The 19,131-nt window shown below is 36.7% G+C and overlaps 1 protein-coding gene across 5 annotated transcripts in view; it reads right to left on the bottom strand.

Moving 5' to 3' along the window:
- ATRX (ATRX chromatin remodeler) overlaps positions 1 to 19,131 on the bottom strand; it is a 293,312-nt gene that overhangs the window by 210,844 nt on the left and 63,337 nt on the right. For 3 of the 5 annotated variants that reach the window (XM_082716012.1, XM_082716016.1, XM_082716013.1), the window contains exons 3-6: positions 8,515 to 8,570; positions 7,368 to 7,420; positions 6,003 to 6,127; positions 3,046 to 3,159 (exon numbers count right to left, since the gene is read on the bottom strand). In XM_082716012.1, the coding sequence (XP_082572138.1) occupies positions 3,046 to 3,159; positions 6,003 to 6,127; positions 7,368 to 7,420; positions 8,515 to 8,570 (348 nt within the window). The remainder of the gene's footprint in view (positions 1 to 3,045; positions 3,160 to 6,002; positions 6,128 to 7,367; positions 7,421 to 8,514; positions 8,571 to 19,131) is intronic. The other 2 variants (XM_082716014.1, XM_082716015.1) reach the window with 1 other exon arrangement.

The raw sequence follows: 19,131 nt of genomic DNA, 5'->3' as shown, positions 1-19,131 counted from the left end.
CAGTAATTGAATTACTGGGTATTTACCCCCAAAATACAAAAACACTAATTCAAATGGACACATACACATATTTAAAGAAGCAGTATTTACAACAGCCGAATTATGTAAGCAGCCAAAGTATCCATTGACAGATGAATGTATAAAGAAGATATGGTATATATACACAATGGAATATTATTCAGCCATTAAAAAAAAGAATGAAATCTTGCCATTTTCAATGACATGGCTAGAAATAGAGAGAGTAATGCTAAGGAAAATAAATCTGAGAAAAACAAATACCATATGATTTCATTCATATGTGGAATTTAAGGAGAAAAAGGAGCACAAGAAAAAAAGAGAGAGAAGCCAAGAAACAGACTCTTAGCTATAGCAAACAAAACTAATGGTTACCAGAGGGAAGGTGGGTATGGGGATGGGTAAAATAGGCAATGGGGATTAAGAAGTACTCCTGTCACAATAAGTACTATGTGATGTATGGAATTGTTGAATCACTATGTTGTACACCTAAAACTAATATAACACAGTATGCTAAATATACTGGAATTTAAAATAAAAGAAAATTATTGTGCCGGGTAGAAAAATTAGGTGTAAAATATACTTTCTAACAAACTGCAGAAAAGGTTGTCAGTAGGCTATGGTGTTTTGTTTTGTTTTGTTTTTAAAGATTTTATTTATTTGTCAGAGAGAGAGAGAGAGAACTTAAGCAGGCAGAGCAGCAGGCAGAGGCAGAGAGAGAGGCAGGCTCCCCACTGAGCAAGGAGTCCGATGCAGGACTCGATCCCAGGACCCTGGGATTATGACCTGAGCCGAAGGCAGTGGCTTAACCAACTGAGCCACACAGCCATCCCAGCTATGGTGTTTTATAAAGGGGCGCCTGGGTGGCTCAGTGGGTTAAAGCCTCTGCCTTCAGCCTGGGTCATGATCTCAGGTCCTGGGATCAAGCCCCGCATCGGGCTCTCTGCTTGGCGGGGAGCCTGCTTCCTCCTCTCTCTCTGCCTCTCTGCCTGCTTGTGATCTCTCTCTGTCAAATAAATGAATAAAATCTTAAAAAAAAAAAGTGGCTCCTAAAATGGTGGATAAAACTATACTTCTAATTTTGTTTCAAATCGATATAAGATTATACAGAGTTTACCTTCTTGACAGTTTCCTAAGCTAGGCTTTAATTATAGAACTGTCCTAGGAAGCTTGAATATTAACTTGCAATTCAGTACCTCAGATCACTGGTTTATTCATACACGTGTACATAAGCAAACAGTTAAATTCCCTGTATAATTTCTGATAGTTTAAAGATACAGAAAATCATTAAGACAAAAATTAACATGAGAGATTTAGGTACCACTATATATAGGTCTATAAACATACATTTCATTAAGCATAATATAAACATTCCTACACAGAACACTCAATAAAATGTTCCAAATGTATCAGCTTAGACCAAACACCAGCAGCATAGTGAAATGGTACTAAGAATGCACTCCCCATTGGTGGGGAGTGTGTGTTGTGGGGAGTGCTGTGAAGTGTGTAAACCTGGCGATTCAAAGAACTGTATCCCTGGGGCTAAAAATACATTTTATGTTTATAAAAAATTTTTTTAAAAAAGAATGCATTCCCCAACAACTGTGCTTTTTTTCCATTCTCCTTTTGGGCCCTTATACACATTCTAGACACTGAATAAGAGCGCCTCCTCAAAGACCCCACTTAGATACTAATTTTGATACAATATAGTACACTTAGTTATCTATTCTCCAGACTCTTGCTACTGATCCCTACAGTCACCTTCAACTTGCTGATTCTCTTCCTTTTAACAAAACTATTCAGCTTTGGCGAGCTCTGCTGCTGCAATGACCGTTTCCCTACTATGAACTACATTCTCCATAAATTTTCCCTATGCGTGAAAGGAGCAGAACACCCCCTTGTGGACAACAGACTAAACATTTCTTTGATTTTCTCCAACAACCTACTGAGTTATTTAATCCAAAAATATATATAATACAGATATACTTTACTAATTCCATCAAGATAAGCATATAGCACTGAAATAAAAATCTGCACAAAATTTCACCAATATAAGTACTATGCTATAATTTCACAAGTAACATGATATAATATTAAAGACATGCTTCCATTACACTTCTACTTAGAAATTTAGTGTCATGTTCTATTTTTTAGAGATTTGTTCCTTTTACCGTCATGGATTATGGCTCTGCAAATCTGCCCAAAAAATATACAGGCACTATTTAAAAATCACACACAAATTGGAAACATACCCCATTGTCATAAATTTCCAAATGAATCCTCCTTACACTAACTTTCTACAGATGATTAGTCAACATGGTGTGTGTATAAGTGGGGGTAGACAGACAAAAGAAGAGATAGCTCAGACAGCTGGAAGGAAGGTTAATAGCTCTAGCTCCCTTCTCCTTCCTACTCACTTCTACATTATTTTCCTTACATCAGTTGATCTCCAACTTTAATATACAAAAGAACAAAATGGGGCTCATTCTTGATCATCCCCCAAAATTCTAATTTGTTAGTGGAGTTAAGGGACTTGCATTTTTAATAAGCACCCCAAATAATACTAACACATAGGGAACTCTGTGATACAATGTACTATATATATATATATATATATATATATATATATACACACACACATATACACACACCTACACACACACACACACACACACACACACACACAATTACCTGAAGGCCACAGGCAAGATTTTGTCCAAATCTGAAACTCTTTCCAGGTGAAAGGGAACACATGGTATTTTGGCGTATAGGCATTACAGAACTAATACTCAAGAAGGAAATGCTAAGCTTCTTGAGATAACTTTATAGCCACTGAAGGCAAAGGTATTTTGATAAATGTTTAACCTTTTCTGCTTCAGAGCTCAGAGAGAAATAGAAGCTATTTTTAAGTAGTGCTTTTAATAAACAACGGGCAGAAAAGTGGAGGTATTTTTAATAAGCACATCAGATTTTCCAATATGGTCATAAACAGCAATTTAAACTCATGTTTTCATTTCCACTTGTATTTACCTCCGCGTTTTTTGAGATTTTCAGTTTTCATTTTACTTCTGCTTCTAAATTCAGGCCCTTTAAAATCATCTTTGTCTTCATTCAGCACTGGCTCTGGTTGTACAATCACTGTACCTAGAATGATTTCATTTAAAAAACCATTACACATATTAAATGTGCAAATGAAGTACAAGACTTCAGTTCAGATAAAGCCAACATTGCTGGTACATAATTTTGTTCTTTCAAGCTTTCAATACTTGTGTAAGGACCTCTTCAAAACTAAATAAAACAGGGAAATAGGAGAAGGGCCAGGTGTCAGCAATAAGATTACTTGTTGGAATATAATTAATAAAAAAATAGGGTGGGGATCTTATGAACTGATTATAACAGAAATGTGTGAATAAAGTAGAAAGTCTCAGCCCAGTTCTGAATTTTTAGTGCCTATAACAAAAACTGTTTTGAGTATAAACACCCATGCTAAGCTCCAAAAAAGTTTATAAAATAGAAGGACCAGAAGGAAAATTTTAAAAAGATATCCTATTCTTCTCATAATTCAAATCACAAACTCAGAAAAAGATTTGTAAGGGTTTTTTTTATATTGTTTTGAAGGAGGACAGTGGGAGGCAATGTGAGAAGTTAATTCTGCTATTATTGCTATACCTATTCTGAGGCATTTCCCAACTAGTATGTCAAATTTTTAGTACCCAGAAAAGTCCTTAAAGAGTCTTAAAACAGAAGATTGCCTTAAGGTATTTAAGCTCAACTGTTCTAACAATAAACTGTAGAATGAGATCAACTATTGGTCTCTATGGAATATTTTAGAAAAAATGTACTTCTTAGTATAAAACATGTGATCTGAGAAGACAGGTTGTTAATTTATGTTTTCTTTATAATCTCTCAAGAGCAAATAAAGCAGGAGCATAGTAAAAAGGGTCCAGCTCTCACATTTACCTACATTGCTGGGCTTGGTAATACAAGGGGCAGGGGCAGTACTGTCAGGGGCAGTATCCCTGAAACATGGGCCTATGTTATTCAGCACACAGATTTTGGCAAGGTATAACATCTAGTAATATGTATTTCTGAGTCTCTGAAAAAAAGGAAGGGAAAGCAGGCATAGAGGATTGAGTTTTTACAAACTGGTGATTATTTAATCTACACACCAAAAAAAAACCTTCATTTACAACAACCATTTCACATACATACTCTCGGAGAAGCCATAGCATTTGAAAAAGCTCAAGATTTATAATTAATGAAAAAACAGAATTATTTCTGAAGATTATTCTCTAAATGGAAGCAAAGTCGTAGAGTGGAGAAAGCACTCACTAGCTTTGGATTCAAGCAGACCCAGTTTCTCAGTTTAAAGCTTGAAAAAGTTCCTTGAGCTCTGAATCTGTTCCTTTATTTCTACAAGTAGAAACAGTAACTACCTTACAATACTGGTTTGAGGATTAAATGAGTTAGTTCTATTAAGAGTCTGGTACCTAGGGCGCCTGGGTGGCTCAGTGGGTTAAGCCGCTGCCTTCGGCTCAGGTCATGATCTCAGGGTCCTGGGATCGAGTCCCGCATCGGGCTCTCTGCTCAGCAGGGAGCCTGCTTCCCTCTCTCTCTCTCTGCCTGCCTCTCTATCTACTTGTGATTTCTCTCTGTCAAATAAATAAATAAAATCTTTAAAAAAAAAAAAAAGAGTCTGGTACCTATACACACTCAATATAGCATTATAATAATCATCATCACCCAAATTCTACCTTATGAAATGGGTCTATTTTTGGTTTGGTGGGAGAGAATTATGTTTAATTCAGGTTAGAAACATACCATACTTTCTGCCACAGTACCACTGAAAGAATGAATTTAACTCCTATTTCTTAGCTCACCCAGTAACCATCATAAGGACTCCCAGTGACAACCACTGAGAATGTAACAATCGAAAGTGAGTCACTGCGTATGGAACTCACACTCCCTCAAGTCGTTGTTTCTGCCCTCGGCCACCAACCACGCATAAAATTGTCACAGGTGTTTTGCAAAGACAAGTAAATGGTAGGCCCATCAATTTTCTTCGTTTCTACTTTCTCTCATTCATTCCTTTTCCTCATTTCATATTTCATCTACTATAACTCCTAATTTGTCCTAGTCAAGTAATGTCTTGTGTTCCTTCCCACCATTTTCTTAACTTTCATAATCAAAAAATGTGTCGCAAAAATATAAATATAGACATAGAACAAAATATAGTAAACACAGCTATCAATGATCTGTGAGGATAAATTTGAAAAATCTAACATACTTTCATATATTATTAATAAAGAAAAAATCTAAATCTTTGACTCTGAAACACCATGAAATTACCAAGACCTTTATCATTACTCTTATCATATATCATACTTCTCTCAGACTTGGGCTATGAAATATCCAAGATTTTTATTTGGCTTTTTTCCCCCAATCTAATTAATGAGGTTTTAAAGTTAGAACTGCAACAGTTGAAAGGCATGTGACAAGGCATTTTAAAGAGATAATTACAAGAAATACACCTAAATCTATCTTTTATAATTAACTTCAGCTTTCAGTCTTAGAGAATTTAAGAATGCGGTAAGATGAAACCAGATTTTTAAATGTTTTCTTGAAGTTTAAGAATATTTGTATGTTAACCTATAAAGAAAGCATATTTAAATTTGCTGAGCCAAAATTAAATATAAACATTTAAACTAACTTCCACATTCAAATACAATTTAGAAACCAAAATCTCTGTTCTAAAACCCAATGGAAAGAGAAAATAAGTTTTGTTCTTTTTCAAACCTGACTGCATATATTCTAACTTTTTAATCTCAGTAACACACATTTTCATTACCATTCTAATAATTTCCAGACAACCACTATTAAAATGCTAGCTCTGCTCCTTTACACAAGCTAACAATAATCAAGCCCCAATTTTATAATGACATTTAAAAATATACTTTAACTTCATATGAAAAGTCAATACACATTACCTTTTGGCAAGCTTTGCATAGTAATATCATTTTCTGAATTTTCATTAGAAGCATCTTCATTTACAGTTTCATCCAAAGGTTTTTCATCATCCGATTCAATATACTTTGTTACAATTGAAGGTTTCCTATGAAAGAATTAAGTCCATAGAATTATGGACATTTCTGACAGTAAGATTAATAACCAAAGAATGTGTTTAGATTGAATGGTGATTCTTAACCAGAGATACACATCAGACTCACCTACAGAAGCACACATCTCTGTACCATATTACCAAAAATTATGATTCAGTAGGTCTGGGGTAGGACCAGGGTATGTTCACTCTAAAAAAGCTACTGGGGGGAATCATAAAGGGATCTCTTCTTTAAGAATCATTACTTTAGGGTGCCTGGGTGGCTCAGTGGGTTAAAGCCTCTGCCTTTGACTCAGGTCATGATCCCCGGGTCCTGGGATCGAGGTCCACATCAGGCTCTCTGCTCAGCGGGGAGCCTGCTTCCCCTCCTCTCTCTCTGCCTGCCTCTATGCCTACTTGTGGTCTCTGTCAAATAAATAAATAAAATCTTTTTTTTTTTTTTTAAAGAATCATTACTTTAGAAAATAAGTTAAAATAAAGCTGTGGTTATTAGGAGACATGCCCACTAGTAAGAAACAAGGAATGCCCAGGGCACCTGGATGGCTCAGTCAATAGAGCACCCGACTCTTGATCTCCAGGTTTTGAGTTCAAGCCCCACACTCAGTGTGGAGCCTTCTTAAACACACAGACACACACACACACACACACACCCCAAATACCAACAACAAATGCCCAATAAACTGCAAACTTCTAATAAAATCAATACTCTGCAGTATATTATGCTTTATAGTATGACTAGAAGTATTTTCAGTCCTTACGTACAATTCGTTTTGACAATTTAACACAGAAAAGTATTTTTAGCACTCTTTGATCTCCTTATAACTTTCCCATAAGTGTAATGGCTACACCTCCCCATCATCCTAGACAATTTAACATAACCCTAAAAAACCCTTATTGCTTCATGAGTCATTCATTTCATTTTCCCTCTATCCTTCTTTTGATCACATATATCATCTAAAATAAATGATCAACATATTGCAAGGACCACTAAGGCATGATAAATCCTCCTTGGAAAATTCCATTAAAATTCAAAGTCAGAATGAATCAGTAAATATTGAAGTTAATTAATGGATACAAAAGAATTCATTATACTACACTGTCTAGTTTTTAATGGGTGCATTTGTATAAAATACTTTAGTCAGAACAAGAGCACCTGAAGTTTCAAAAAGATTATTATTCTTAGAAAAAGAAAATAAAACAATCTGAAAATGTTTTCCCTTCAATATCAACCAACCTTTTTGATCGTGATGATCCTGATGATTTGGATTTTTCTGAAGAGCTAGCTCCCTAAATGTGAGAAATAAATAAAAAAGTGAATACAACTCTCAAAGAACAACCCTACAATTAATTAACTATTTCCTTATACCAAAATCTCTGATGTAGTTAACATAATGGGGTATTACTTTTAAGTCTAAAATATTTTTTTAAAAGGAACTTCAAAAACTAAATATCATTTATTATCAGGCCTCCTTGAGTTGAGATTAACTTCCTGGTTGTTCTTATTAAACTGTTTCTATTGAACTTTGTGTGTAGGTGAGGATATACTACTACACCATGATCTTGACCCAAGTCAATAAAGACAAAGATACAGAAGTAATCAGATCCCAATGGAATGAAAACAAATGTGTCATTTTCTCTATCCTAACAGATGGCACAAAGTACCTTCTACTATTTGCTTTGAGATACTAAATTTATTGTCATTTTGCCAATATAATCAATATTTTTTTTGGATTAAAATTCTTATACTAAGTAGCATAGGCCTGGGTATCATGAGTGAAGGATATCAGAACAGGTTCCTGTATAATGCTTAAGATACTCTAAATATCCAGTTTTGAGAGATGTCAGAACCATGGAATCATGCCTATAACAACCACCTTGAGCACCACTGCAATATAATAATGTTCAAATACTTACCTGTTAGAAAGTCTTCAGTAGTCTGACTTTAGGTATATTGCTGAAGTGAACCATACAATAATAAAAACAATGAACACCTTCTAAAAATAAACAACTACCCAAAATGAAGTATCATAATACTTCAGTATAACAGTAAACTTAAACACATGCATGTACTAAACAGAAGCAATCTGGGGTGCCTGGGTGGTGCAGTCGGTTGAGTGTCCAACTCTTGGTTTCAGCTCAGGTCATGAACTCAGGGTCATGAGACTGAGCCTTGTGTTGGGCTCCATGCTCAGCGTGGAGTCTGCTTGAGTTTCTCTCTCTCCCTCTCCCTCTGCCCCTCCCTGTTATGTGCTCGCTCGCTTGCTCTCTCTAAAATAAATCAATAAATCTTTTTAAAAAAACAGAATCAATCTGATAACATATACTCCAGTTGGTTATTAGCAATTAGTAAGTATCTTTTAAATACTTTTAATTAGTCTTACCTCTTCCTTGCTGTTTTCCATCATATCTGAGTTATTTCCAGAACCACTGACTTTTTCTTAAAAGACAAGAAATAAAAACTTTATTTATCTCTTCAAAGCATTATCAAACAGAATACCAATACTACAACTCCATGAAGCCATTTTTCAATCTATGAAGTACAACAGTACTGGTACTATATTACTCACATTAAAATATTTCTAGAAGAATTTTCTCACCAGAACCACCCCCTTGACACACTAACTCCTTCTTTAAAAGCACTAAGTTTCTAGGGATGCCTGGGAGGCTCAGTCAGTTAAGGATCTGCCTTCAGCTCAGGTCATGATCCCAGGCTCCTAGGATGAGTTCTGCATCAGGCTCCTTGCTCAGCCAAGGACCCTGCTTCTCCCTCTGCCTGCCACTTCCCTTGCTTGTGCGCTCGCTCTCTCTCTCTCTCTCTCTGACAAATAAATAAAATCCTTAAAAATAAATAAATAAATAAATACAAATAAATTAAAACACTACGTTTCCAGGGAGCCTGGGTGGCTCAGTCATTAAGCAACTACCTTCGGCTCAGGTCATGATCTCACAGTCCTAGGATCGAGCCCCACATCGGACTCCTGGACTAATTGCTCAGCGGGGAGTCAGCTTCTGCCTCTCCCTCTGCCCACTACTCCCCCTACTTGTGCTTGCTTTGTCTCCCTCTGTCAAATAAATAAATAAAATCTTTTTAAAAAAGAAGATTTTTTTTTAAAAAGCACTACGTTTCTAAAAATAGTAGTTTGGTGTCAAAACATTTCCTATTGTAATCTTCTCAGTATTTTCTCTTAAAATTTAACCTCCATCTTTTACTAACAATATAATCATACTATTTTTAAATTTTATATCCTTTCACCGAAGACACTGGAAAAATAACAGAAAACTAAACCTAAAGGAAGCAGAGGGAAAGAAATAATAAAGATTATAGCTAAATTTAATGAAACAGAATAGAAAAATCACCAAAACTGAAGTTAGTTCTTTGAAAAGATTAACGAAATTAAGCAACCATAAGCTAGACCAAGAAAAAAGAGCTGAACTCAAATTACTAGAACCAGAAATTTTAAAGGGGACATTACAAGCTACCTTAAAGAAATAAACAGATTACAAAGGAATATCATGAACAATTGTATGCCAAAATACTAAAAAACAAAATATGAACAGATTCCTAAACACACATAAACAAAACTGACTAAAGAATACACAATGTAGGGATGCCTGGGTGGCTCAGTTGGTTAAGCGGCTGCCTTCAGCTCAGGTCACGATCCCAGCGTCCTGGGATCGAGTCCCACATCAGGCTCCTTGCTCAGCAGGGAGCCTGCTTCTCCCTCTGCTTCTTCCTACCACTCTGCCTGTGCTCGCTCTCTGATAAATAAATAAATAAAATCTTAAAAAAAAAAAAGAATACACAATGTGAACTGACCTGTAACTGAAGAGACTGAATTAGTAATCAAAAACTACTCAGAAAAAAATCAAAGGTTCAGATGCCTTCACCAGTGAAATATACCAAACATTCAAAAAAAATTCTTTAAAAATTCTTCCAATATAAAAAGGAGGGATACTTCCCAATTAATGGACATAAACAATTGCCATAATGGCAACTGCCATAATAAACAATTAATGTTTATGAAACCAGTATCATACTAAAACCAGTAAAGCTACCACAAAAGAGAAATCTACAGAATACTATCACAAATATAGAAAGAAATGTCCTCAACAAAATACTAGCAAACTTCAACAGAATAAAAGACAAGTCCTTCTCCCACAGAGGGGGAGAAAATCTGCAAAAAAAACCAAATCTCATAAGGGGCTATTATCTAAAGGCTACAAAGAACTCAATAATAAAAAACAACATGATTAGAAATAATAAACAACATGATTAGAAATGGGCAAAAGATCTGAAGATACCTTACCAAAGATACACAAGCGACAAGCATATGAAAAGATGCTCCACGTCACATGTCATGATGTAATTGGAAATTAAAACAAGCAGATAGTACTATACAATCAATGGATAAATGCAGAACACTGACAACATCAAATGCTGGTGAGGATGTGGAGCAACACAAGTCTCATTCAATTGCTGTTGGGAAGGGAAATTGGTACAACCACTCTGGAAGACATTTGGGCAGTTTCTTACAAAATGAACCATTCTCTTACCATGTGATCCAGCAATCACACCCCTTGATAATTACGCAAATAAAATGAAAACTAAATCCACTCAAAACCTGCACAAAGATGCTTATGAACACTTTTATTTTACATAAACACCCTTTTTATTTATGTAAAGATCTTTATAAGTAGCTTTATTCATAGCCACCAAAACATGGAAACAACCAACATATCCTTCACAAGGTGAACAGGATAAATTAACCCTGGTACATCCAGACAATGGAGTAGTATTCATCACTTTAAAAAAAAAGAGAGAGAGCACCTGGGTGGCTCAGTGGGTTAGGCCATTGCCTTCGGCTCAGGTCATGATCTCAGGGTCCTGGGATCGAGTCCCGCATCGGGCTCTCTGCTTAGCGAGGAGCCTGCTTCCCTCTCTCTCTCTCTCTCTGCCTACTTGTGATCTCTCTCTGTCAAATAAATAAATAAAATCTTTTTAAAAAAAAGAGAGACAGATGGAGGAAACCTGAATGTTTATTACCAAGTTAAAGAAACCAATCTGAAAAGGCGACCTATTATGACATACTGGAAAAGGCAAAGCCATGGAAATTGTAAAAACATCAGTAATTGCCAGGAGTTGAAGGGGAAAGGAAGAACGAATAAATGGAACAGAGAATTTTAAGTGTAGTGAAACCAACCTGCATGATACTACAATGGTAGATCCATGTCATTACACATGTGTCAAAATCCTTAGAATGTATAACACCAAGAGTGAAAGCTAATGCAAACTATGGGTTCTAGGTGATAATGGCTTGTCAGTATAAGTTCATCAACTGTAAAAAATGTACAGCTGTGGTGTTGCCTGTTGACAGTGGGGTAAGTTGTACATGTGTGGGGAGGAAGATATAGGAAATCCTTGTACTTTTCATTCAATTTTTCTGTGAACCTAAAACTGCTCTGGGGTGCCTGGGTGGTTCAGTTGGCTAACCACTGCCTTTGGCTCAGGTCATGATCCCACAATTCTGGGATGGAGTCCCACATCCAGCTCCTTGCTCAGCAGGGAGACTGCTTCTCTGCCCCTCCCCTGGTTTGTGCATTCTCTCTCTCTCTCATTCTCTCTCTTAAATGAATAAATAAAATCTTGGAAAATTTTTAAAAAGTAAAACAGCTCTAAAAACTAAAAGCTGTTTTAACAGACCCTAAAAAAAGGGAACATCCTCAACTATCTACAAAATACCCACCAGTTAACATCATACTAAAGGGGAAAGACTGAATCCTTTCCTCCCCAAGATCAGAAACAAGAAAGGAAATCCACTCTTGCCACTTCTATTCAATATTGTAATGAAGATTCTATTCTAGCCAGAGAAAGCAGTTAAGAGAAAGAAATAAAAGGCATCAAGATTGAAAACAAAGAAGTCGAACTATCTCTCTTTGGAGATGACATTATCTTATATGTAGAAAATCTATGGAATCCACCAAAAAAACTATTAGAACTAGTAAAAGAGTACAGAGAGATTGAAAAATACAAGAATAATATTTAAAAAAAAAAAACTGTATTTCTACTCACTTAGAACGAATGACCTGAAAATAAAGGAAACAATCCCACAGTAAGATGTTAAGTCCCCAAACTGATCTATCAATATAATGCAATCCCTGTCAGAATCCTAGCTGACTTTTTTCTAGAAACTGACAAGCTCGTTCAAAAATCTGTATAGAATTAAAAACAGGAATAGCCAAATTTGCCTTCAAAATAAAAAACAAAATAGGAAGATTCACACTTCACAATTTCAAAACTTACTATAAAACAACTGTAATTAATACAGTGTAGTACTGGCAAAAGGACAGACATATAGATGAGTCAAAAAAAAAAAAAAAAAAAAAACTGAAGGTCCAGAAATAAAACCGTGGTTGACTGGTTTTCTTCCCTCCCCCTACTCCCCCCAACTGATTTTCAGTAAGGATGCCAAGACCATTCAGTGGGGAAATAGTCTTTTTAACAAATGATGTTAACATAACTATGTATCCACATGCAAAAAGTGAACTTGGAACCCTGCCTCACACAACATAAAAAAGTTAACTCCAAATGCATCAGAGATCTAAGGAGTTAAAACTGTAGAACTCTTAGAAGAAAATATAGGGGTGAACTGTTGTGACCTCAAGTTTAGTATTATGAATTCTTAGATACCAAAAACATGAGCAATAAAAAGAAAATTAGATTAACTGTACTTTACCAAAATCAAAAGCTTTTCTGCTTCAAAGGACACCATCAAGAAGATGAAAGACAACCAACAAAATGGGAGAAACTATTTGCAAATCATATATCTGACCCAAGTTCCCCTTGACAGATGAATAACAAAATATGCTATGTACATACAATGGAATGCTATTCAGCTTTAAAAAGCTCATTTTGATACAGGCCACAATACTAATGAACGTTGAAGGCCATTATGCTAAGTAAGGTAAGCCAGACACAAGAGGACAAAGACTGTATTAGCCCTCCCCACTTATATGAGGATCCTAAAATAGTCAAGGTTATAGAGACACAAAGTAGAAGGGTGGCTGTCAGAAGCTAGGGAAGAGAGGATTGGAAAGTTAGTGCTTAATGGGTACAGAGTTTCCTTTAAAGAAGAAAAGTTCTGGAAATAGATGGTGGTGATGTTTGCACAACCACATGAATGTATATAATGCCAGAGAACTGTATACTTAAAATTGGTTAAAATGCTAAATTTTATCATAATAAAAAGTCTGGAATATATAAAGAATGCTAAAAGTCAGTAACACAAACAAATACCCAATTAAAAACTGGGCAAATGGTCTGAAGAGACAATTCTCCAAGGAAAATATATACAAATTACCAATAAGCACATGAAGCTCACTATCATTAGCCATAAGATAAATGAAAACGAAATCCAAAATGAGACGCTACTTCACATGCACTAGGAAGGCTAAAAATCACAAAGTCAGAAAATAATTGTTGTCATGGATGCAAAGAAATCAGAATCCTCATACACCGCTGATGGGAACATAAAAAGGTGCAGCCACTTTGGAAAACATTTTGGCATTTCCTCAAAGGATTTAATGTAGTTACCATACAATTTAGCAATCCTAGTCATAAGTGTGTACCCAAGAAAAATGACAATACACTGTTGGGGCGCCTGGGTGGCTCAGTGGGTTGGGCCGCTGCCTTCGGCTCGGGTCATGATCTCAGGGTCCTGGGATCGAGTCCCGCATCGGGCTCTCTGCTCAGCAGGGAGCCTGCTTCCTCCTCTCTCTCTCTGCCTGCCTCTCTGCCTACTTGTAATCTCTCTCTGTCAAATAAATAAATAAAATCTTTAAAAAAGAAAATACACTGCCATACACAAACTTGTTTACAAATGTTTGTAGCAGCATTATTCACAATAGCCAAAAGCTATAAACAAGACAAATATCCATGAACAGATAAAACAAATGTCATATAAAAGAATGTTACTTGGCCATAAAAGGAATTAAGTATTAAAACATGCTACAACACAGATAAACCTTGAACACATTACACTAAGTGAAAGAAGCCAGTCACAAAAGACCACGTATTATACAATGCCATGCATAAGAAAAGTCCAGAGGGAAATCCATAAAACCAAGAAAGATTAGTGAGGTTGCTTGGTAGATTAGTGAGGGTGTGGGGATGTTTCTTTCAATGTGATAAAAAGGTTATACAATTATGGTGATGGTTACACGTATCTGTGAAATATAAAAACTACTAAATTATATACTTTAAATGGGTAAATTTTATGCTATACAAATTATATCTCAATAACAGTGTTAAATGTGTTATTAGTCATTAGGGAAATGCCAATTAAAACCGTAAGATATCATTAATTATCTAACACAATACGTAAAATTAAAAAGCAAACAATGGTAACAACAAATGCTGGTATAGCTGCAGAGAAACTGAGTCACTCATACATTGTTTTGGGAATATAAAATGGTATGTCCCCTCTGGAACTCAGTTTAGTTTAGGAGTATCTTAAAATAAACAAGCAACTATCATATGACCCCACCAACTGCACTCCTAGGCATTTATCCCAGAGAAATGAAAATGCAGCTCACACAAATGTTTACCAGCAGTTCTATTTGTAATATCTCAAATATGGAATCAGCCCAGATGTCCCTTAACAGGTGAATGGTTAAACAAACTGTAGTATATCCATACCATGGAACACTACTACACTGCAATAAGAAGGAAATAACTACTGGTACATGCTAAAACTCAGATGAATCTTTAGGGAATTACGCTAAGTGAAAAAACCAAATCCCAACTACATACATACATATAATTACATTTATTTAACATGTTTCAAATGACAGACCTTTAGAAATGAAGGAAAGATTAGTGATTGCCAGGTGTTAGGCCTGGATAGGAGTCGGTTAGGGAGGTGAGCATGATTATGAAAGGGCAAGATGACTAATCTGTGACAGTGGATATATGACAATAGAGGTGGAGCTATGAAGCAACCCAAGTAATAAAACTGTATAAAACTCAATAAACCCATACAAGTAAAGGAAAACTTAGGAAATCTGAACCAGATCTGTAGATATCAATAACTTGATTACAATAACATATTACAGCTTGAGAAAGAGTTACCATTATGGGGAAAATAGACAAAGCGTATATAAGACCTCTATATTAGTTGTTACAACTGTATGTGAATCTGTAATTATATGAATATAAACGTCACTGTAAAAAACCACCAGAAGGGGATGCCTGGGTGGCTCAGTTGGTTAGGCAGCTGCCTTCGGCTCAGGTCATGATCCCAGTGTCCTGGGATCGAGTCCCATATGGGCTCCTTGCTTGGCAGGGAGCCTGCTTCTCCCTCTGCCTCTGCCTGCCACTCTGTCTGTCTGTGCTCGCTCTCTCTCCCTCTCTCTCTGACAAATAAATAAAATCTTTAAAAAAAAAAAAAAAAAGGAAAAAAAATCAAAAAAACCTTTAAAAAAAAAAAAAAAAACCACCAGAAGACTAGGAATAGAGGGAAACATCCTCAACTTGATAGAGTATTTACAAAAAGCATTACCATCATACTTAATGGTGAAAGACTGTTTTACCACCAAAATCAGAAACATCAAGAGAACGTCTGCCATCACCATTCAAGATAATAATGGAAAATATAAAAACTCCTATCCAGCACAATGAGGCAAGAAACAGAATTAAAATGCGCACAGATGAAACAACTAAAACTGTCCCCATTTTCAGACAACATTATGTAGAAAATTCCAAGGAATCTACAAGGCAAAAAATAAAAACCCTCCTTACATCAAGTTCACAGGATTCAAGGACAACATAAAATGAGAATAAAATTCCAACATACCTACAATGAACAAATAAAATACAAAATACATGTAACAACAGATTTTAAAATAGCACCCCAAATACCTGAAACACTTACGTAAAAACCTAACAAAATATATGCAAAATTGGTATATGGATAACTATAAAACGCTGGGCCCACTGAGAATTACCACTGACTTTTTTTTCCTGAGCATGGATTACACATTCTTACTCTTTGCATGCGTTTGATTGATTACTATACAGTTTTACTGGGGAAAGGCTTTGAAGAGCAAGTATCCACACACTTTCTTTTTTAATGTTTTCTAGTCTCAAATGGATAAAGTCTATTAGTCTGTCATCAAATTCACGAACACTTATACTGCTACCTTTAATCTCCTGTCAAGTACAATGATCTGTTATTCAAAATTGTATTTTAGTTCTAGAATTTCAAAATGGGGTTTTACAGTTTTTATGTCTATGCTAAGATTTCCTATCTCTCTTTTCATCATAAACGTATTTGCCTTTTTGTGCTTGAGCTTAGTTGTAACTGTTGCTTTCCATATTCTTGTTTGTTAATCTCAAAGCTGGAGTCATCTGCAGATTGGTGTCTATTGATTGTCTTTCCTTTCCAAGCATGGGTCACATTTCTTCTTTCTTCATCTATCTAGTATTTATGGATTGGTACGGGTCATTTGTTTGAAGATAAAATGAAGACACTGAAGCCCACTATGTTCCTCCAAAGAGCTGATATTTCTGTTATGAGGATGCAGGCAGTTAACTTAGTTGAATTCAAACCCCAAACTGTTTACCCTGTACTGGAACCAACTAAAAGTTTTCTACTATTCTTTCAGCCCATAACTGAGCTACCTGGAATCTGGGCCGCACTTGAACAATTCAATCACAGCTATGGCTGGAGTTTTTTGAAGCTTTTGGAATTCTCAATTTGTAGCTCTCTTTTGAATGGAATACACCCCCTTCATTTTACAGAAGCTGTTAGGGTTCCCCTAAATTTCTTCATTCTTCATCCAATATGAATGCAGATTTCTATCCAATCGTAACTGCCCCCGACTGAGCTACCTGGCACTTTCCATAAGGAAAAAAGGCTTAACAAGTGGGAATCCACTAATAGTATGTCCTTCCTCCATGTGTTCACTCCCCTCCCATTTGTGTCTGCTTTTTGGCACTTCACAGTTCCTTCAAATAATTATTTTCAGTATTTTGGCCAGACTTTATATCTGCGGGAGATAATATGCTTGTATAAATGAAGCCAGTCTACCAACACCAGAGGCATAATTCCCCATCTACCCAAACACAGAACTCTGACAATATTATGTCATTCTAAAGACAAAGAGAATTTAAAACAATTACTTAATGCTAGTTAGGTTTCTCTGTTGTGATGGTATGGTTAGCAAATTTGAAACCAGGAAGATAACATGAGGACTGAACGAATGAGTACAAGAAGTGAGGATAGCAGGGCCAGATTTCTCTGTTACAAAAAGAAGTTAAAATACAAAAAGAGGAAGACTACAATGAAATCTGAGGTAAGAAATTAGAATTAAAAGTATCAATATCAACTTTAGGAGATAATAATAGAGTAGAAGGGTCCTAAGCTCCCATCCACCCACGAAACACCTAAATAACACCGACATCAGTGTAAATAACAAAGAAAACAAGCCAAAGACTGTTAAAAGAGATTCTCCACAGCAATCACAGAGAAGAGGTCACATCAAAAACGGCAGAGAGGGCACAGACATGGTTAAGAACAAAACTGACCCAGAGACTGTCTGCAAGAGTGAAGGAAACCACAAGCACAGAGAAGGGAGAAGAGCAGACCCCATACCATGTTCCCCAGGCATGGGGGGCCTGCACTGGAAAGAAGGAGCCCCATAACATTTGGCTTTGAAAATGAGAGAAACTCCACACTGAAAATTCTCATTATCAGTGGGGCTCAACACTTTGAACTTCAAAAATCAGCAGGCTGGGCTCTGGGAAAACCACAGAGCAAGAGGAAATGGAGTCCCTGCCCTTAAAGAGCCAGCATGAAAAACAACCCCAGTGAGATACCACATAGAAGCAAGCTTACGGTAAGGAAATTGGTTTATTTACTTTTCTGAGAACCTGCACAGGAGGGGAAGGGATCGTCAGGAGACTACTCCAAGAACAAAAGAGTGGGCAGGTGCCACTTAACCTCCCCAATCCCTAGTCCTGACACCAGGGACCAGAGAACACTCTCCACCTAACTTGCAAACAGTATACCATGCCCTCTGTTAGAGTTCTCTAAAGCATCTCCAGGTCCCCTCTAGAGTAGATTAGCTCATACGTTGCTGATACTATGGGCCCTGCCCACACCCCACTCCTTCCAATATAGCCCACTGAATCCAACAGCACAAGTCCACCTAAAGAGGAACCAAAACACTGGCATTGTGCAAGCAGACCTATAAGTGGCCAGAACCAATACAAAATGACTCACGCCCTGGGGGAAGAGACAAATAAGCACACAGACCACTTCAAATGCAGCCCTGCAGAAGGCTGAGGGCAGACAAATGGTATGATGGCAGGCCCCACCCACTTATGCAAGTCTCAGGGGACAATACACGGAGAGTACCCTGCAGTTCAGTTAAGAGGGCGCCCTGCAAATGTCTCATATAAGCCAACCCAAGCACAAGCTGTCCCCAGACTGGCCTATTAACAATGCAGGGACTAAACTTTGCCCCTAATAGACAAAGGGAGCCACTGGATCCAACTGCACTGAAGAAAACTGTGGCTCAGGCACAACAGTATGGTACACACAACACATACAGGGGACACCCCTGAAATCTTCCTCAAAGGACCATTACTTCCAAGTGTAAAACACATAGATGACTTTCCTAACACATATAAATGACAGAGAGTTACACAACATGAAAAAAAAATATGCACCAAAAAGGGGGGAAAATGACATGAAAAAAAGCAAGCAAAACAGAGATAAGCAATATGCCGGAGAGAAATTTAATGTAATGGTCCTAGAGATACTCACTAGAACTGACAAGAGCAGAGGATCTCACTGAGAACTTCAAAAAGAGATATAAAATACCAAAAAAAAAAAAAAGCAGTTGGGACACCTGGATGGCTCAGTGGGTTAAGCCTCTGCCTTCGGCTCAGGTTATAATCTCAGGGTCCTGGGATCTAGCCCCACATCCAGCTCTCT

This window comes from Mustela nivalis, assembly GCF_964662115.1.
Source record: "Mustela nivalis genome assembly, chromosome: X".
Classification (NCBI taxonomy): Eukaryota; Metazoa; Chordata; class Mammalia; order Carnivora; family Mustelidae; genus Mustela; species Mustela nivalis.
Note: the sequence above shows the minus strand (reverse complement) of the source record. Positions and strands in the feature narration are given on the sequence as shown.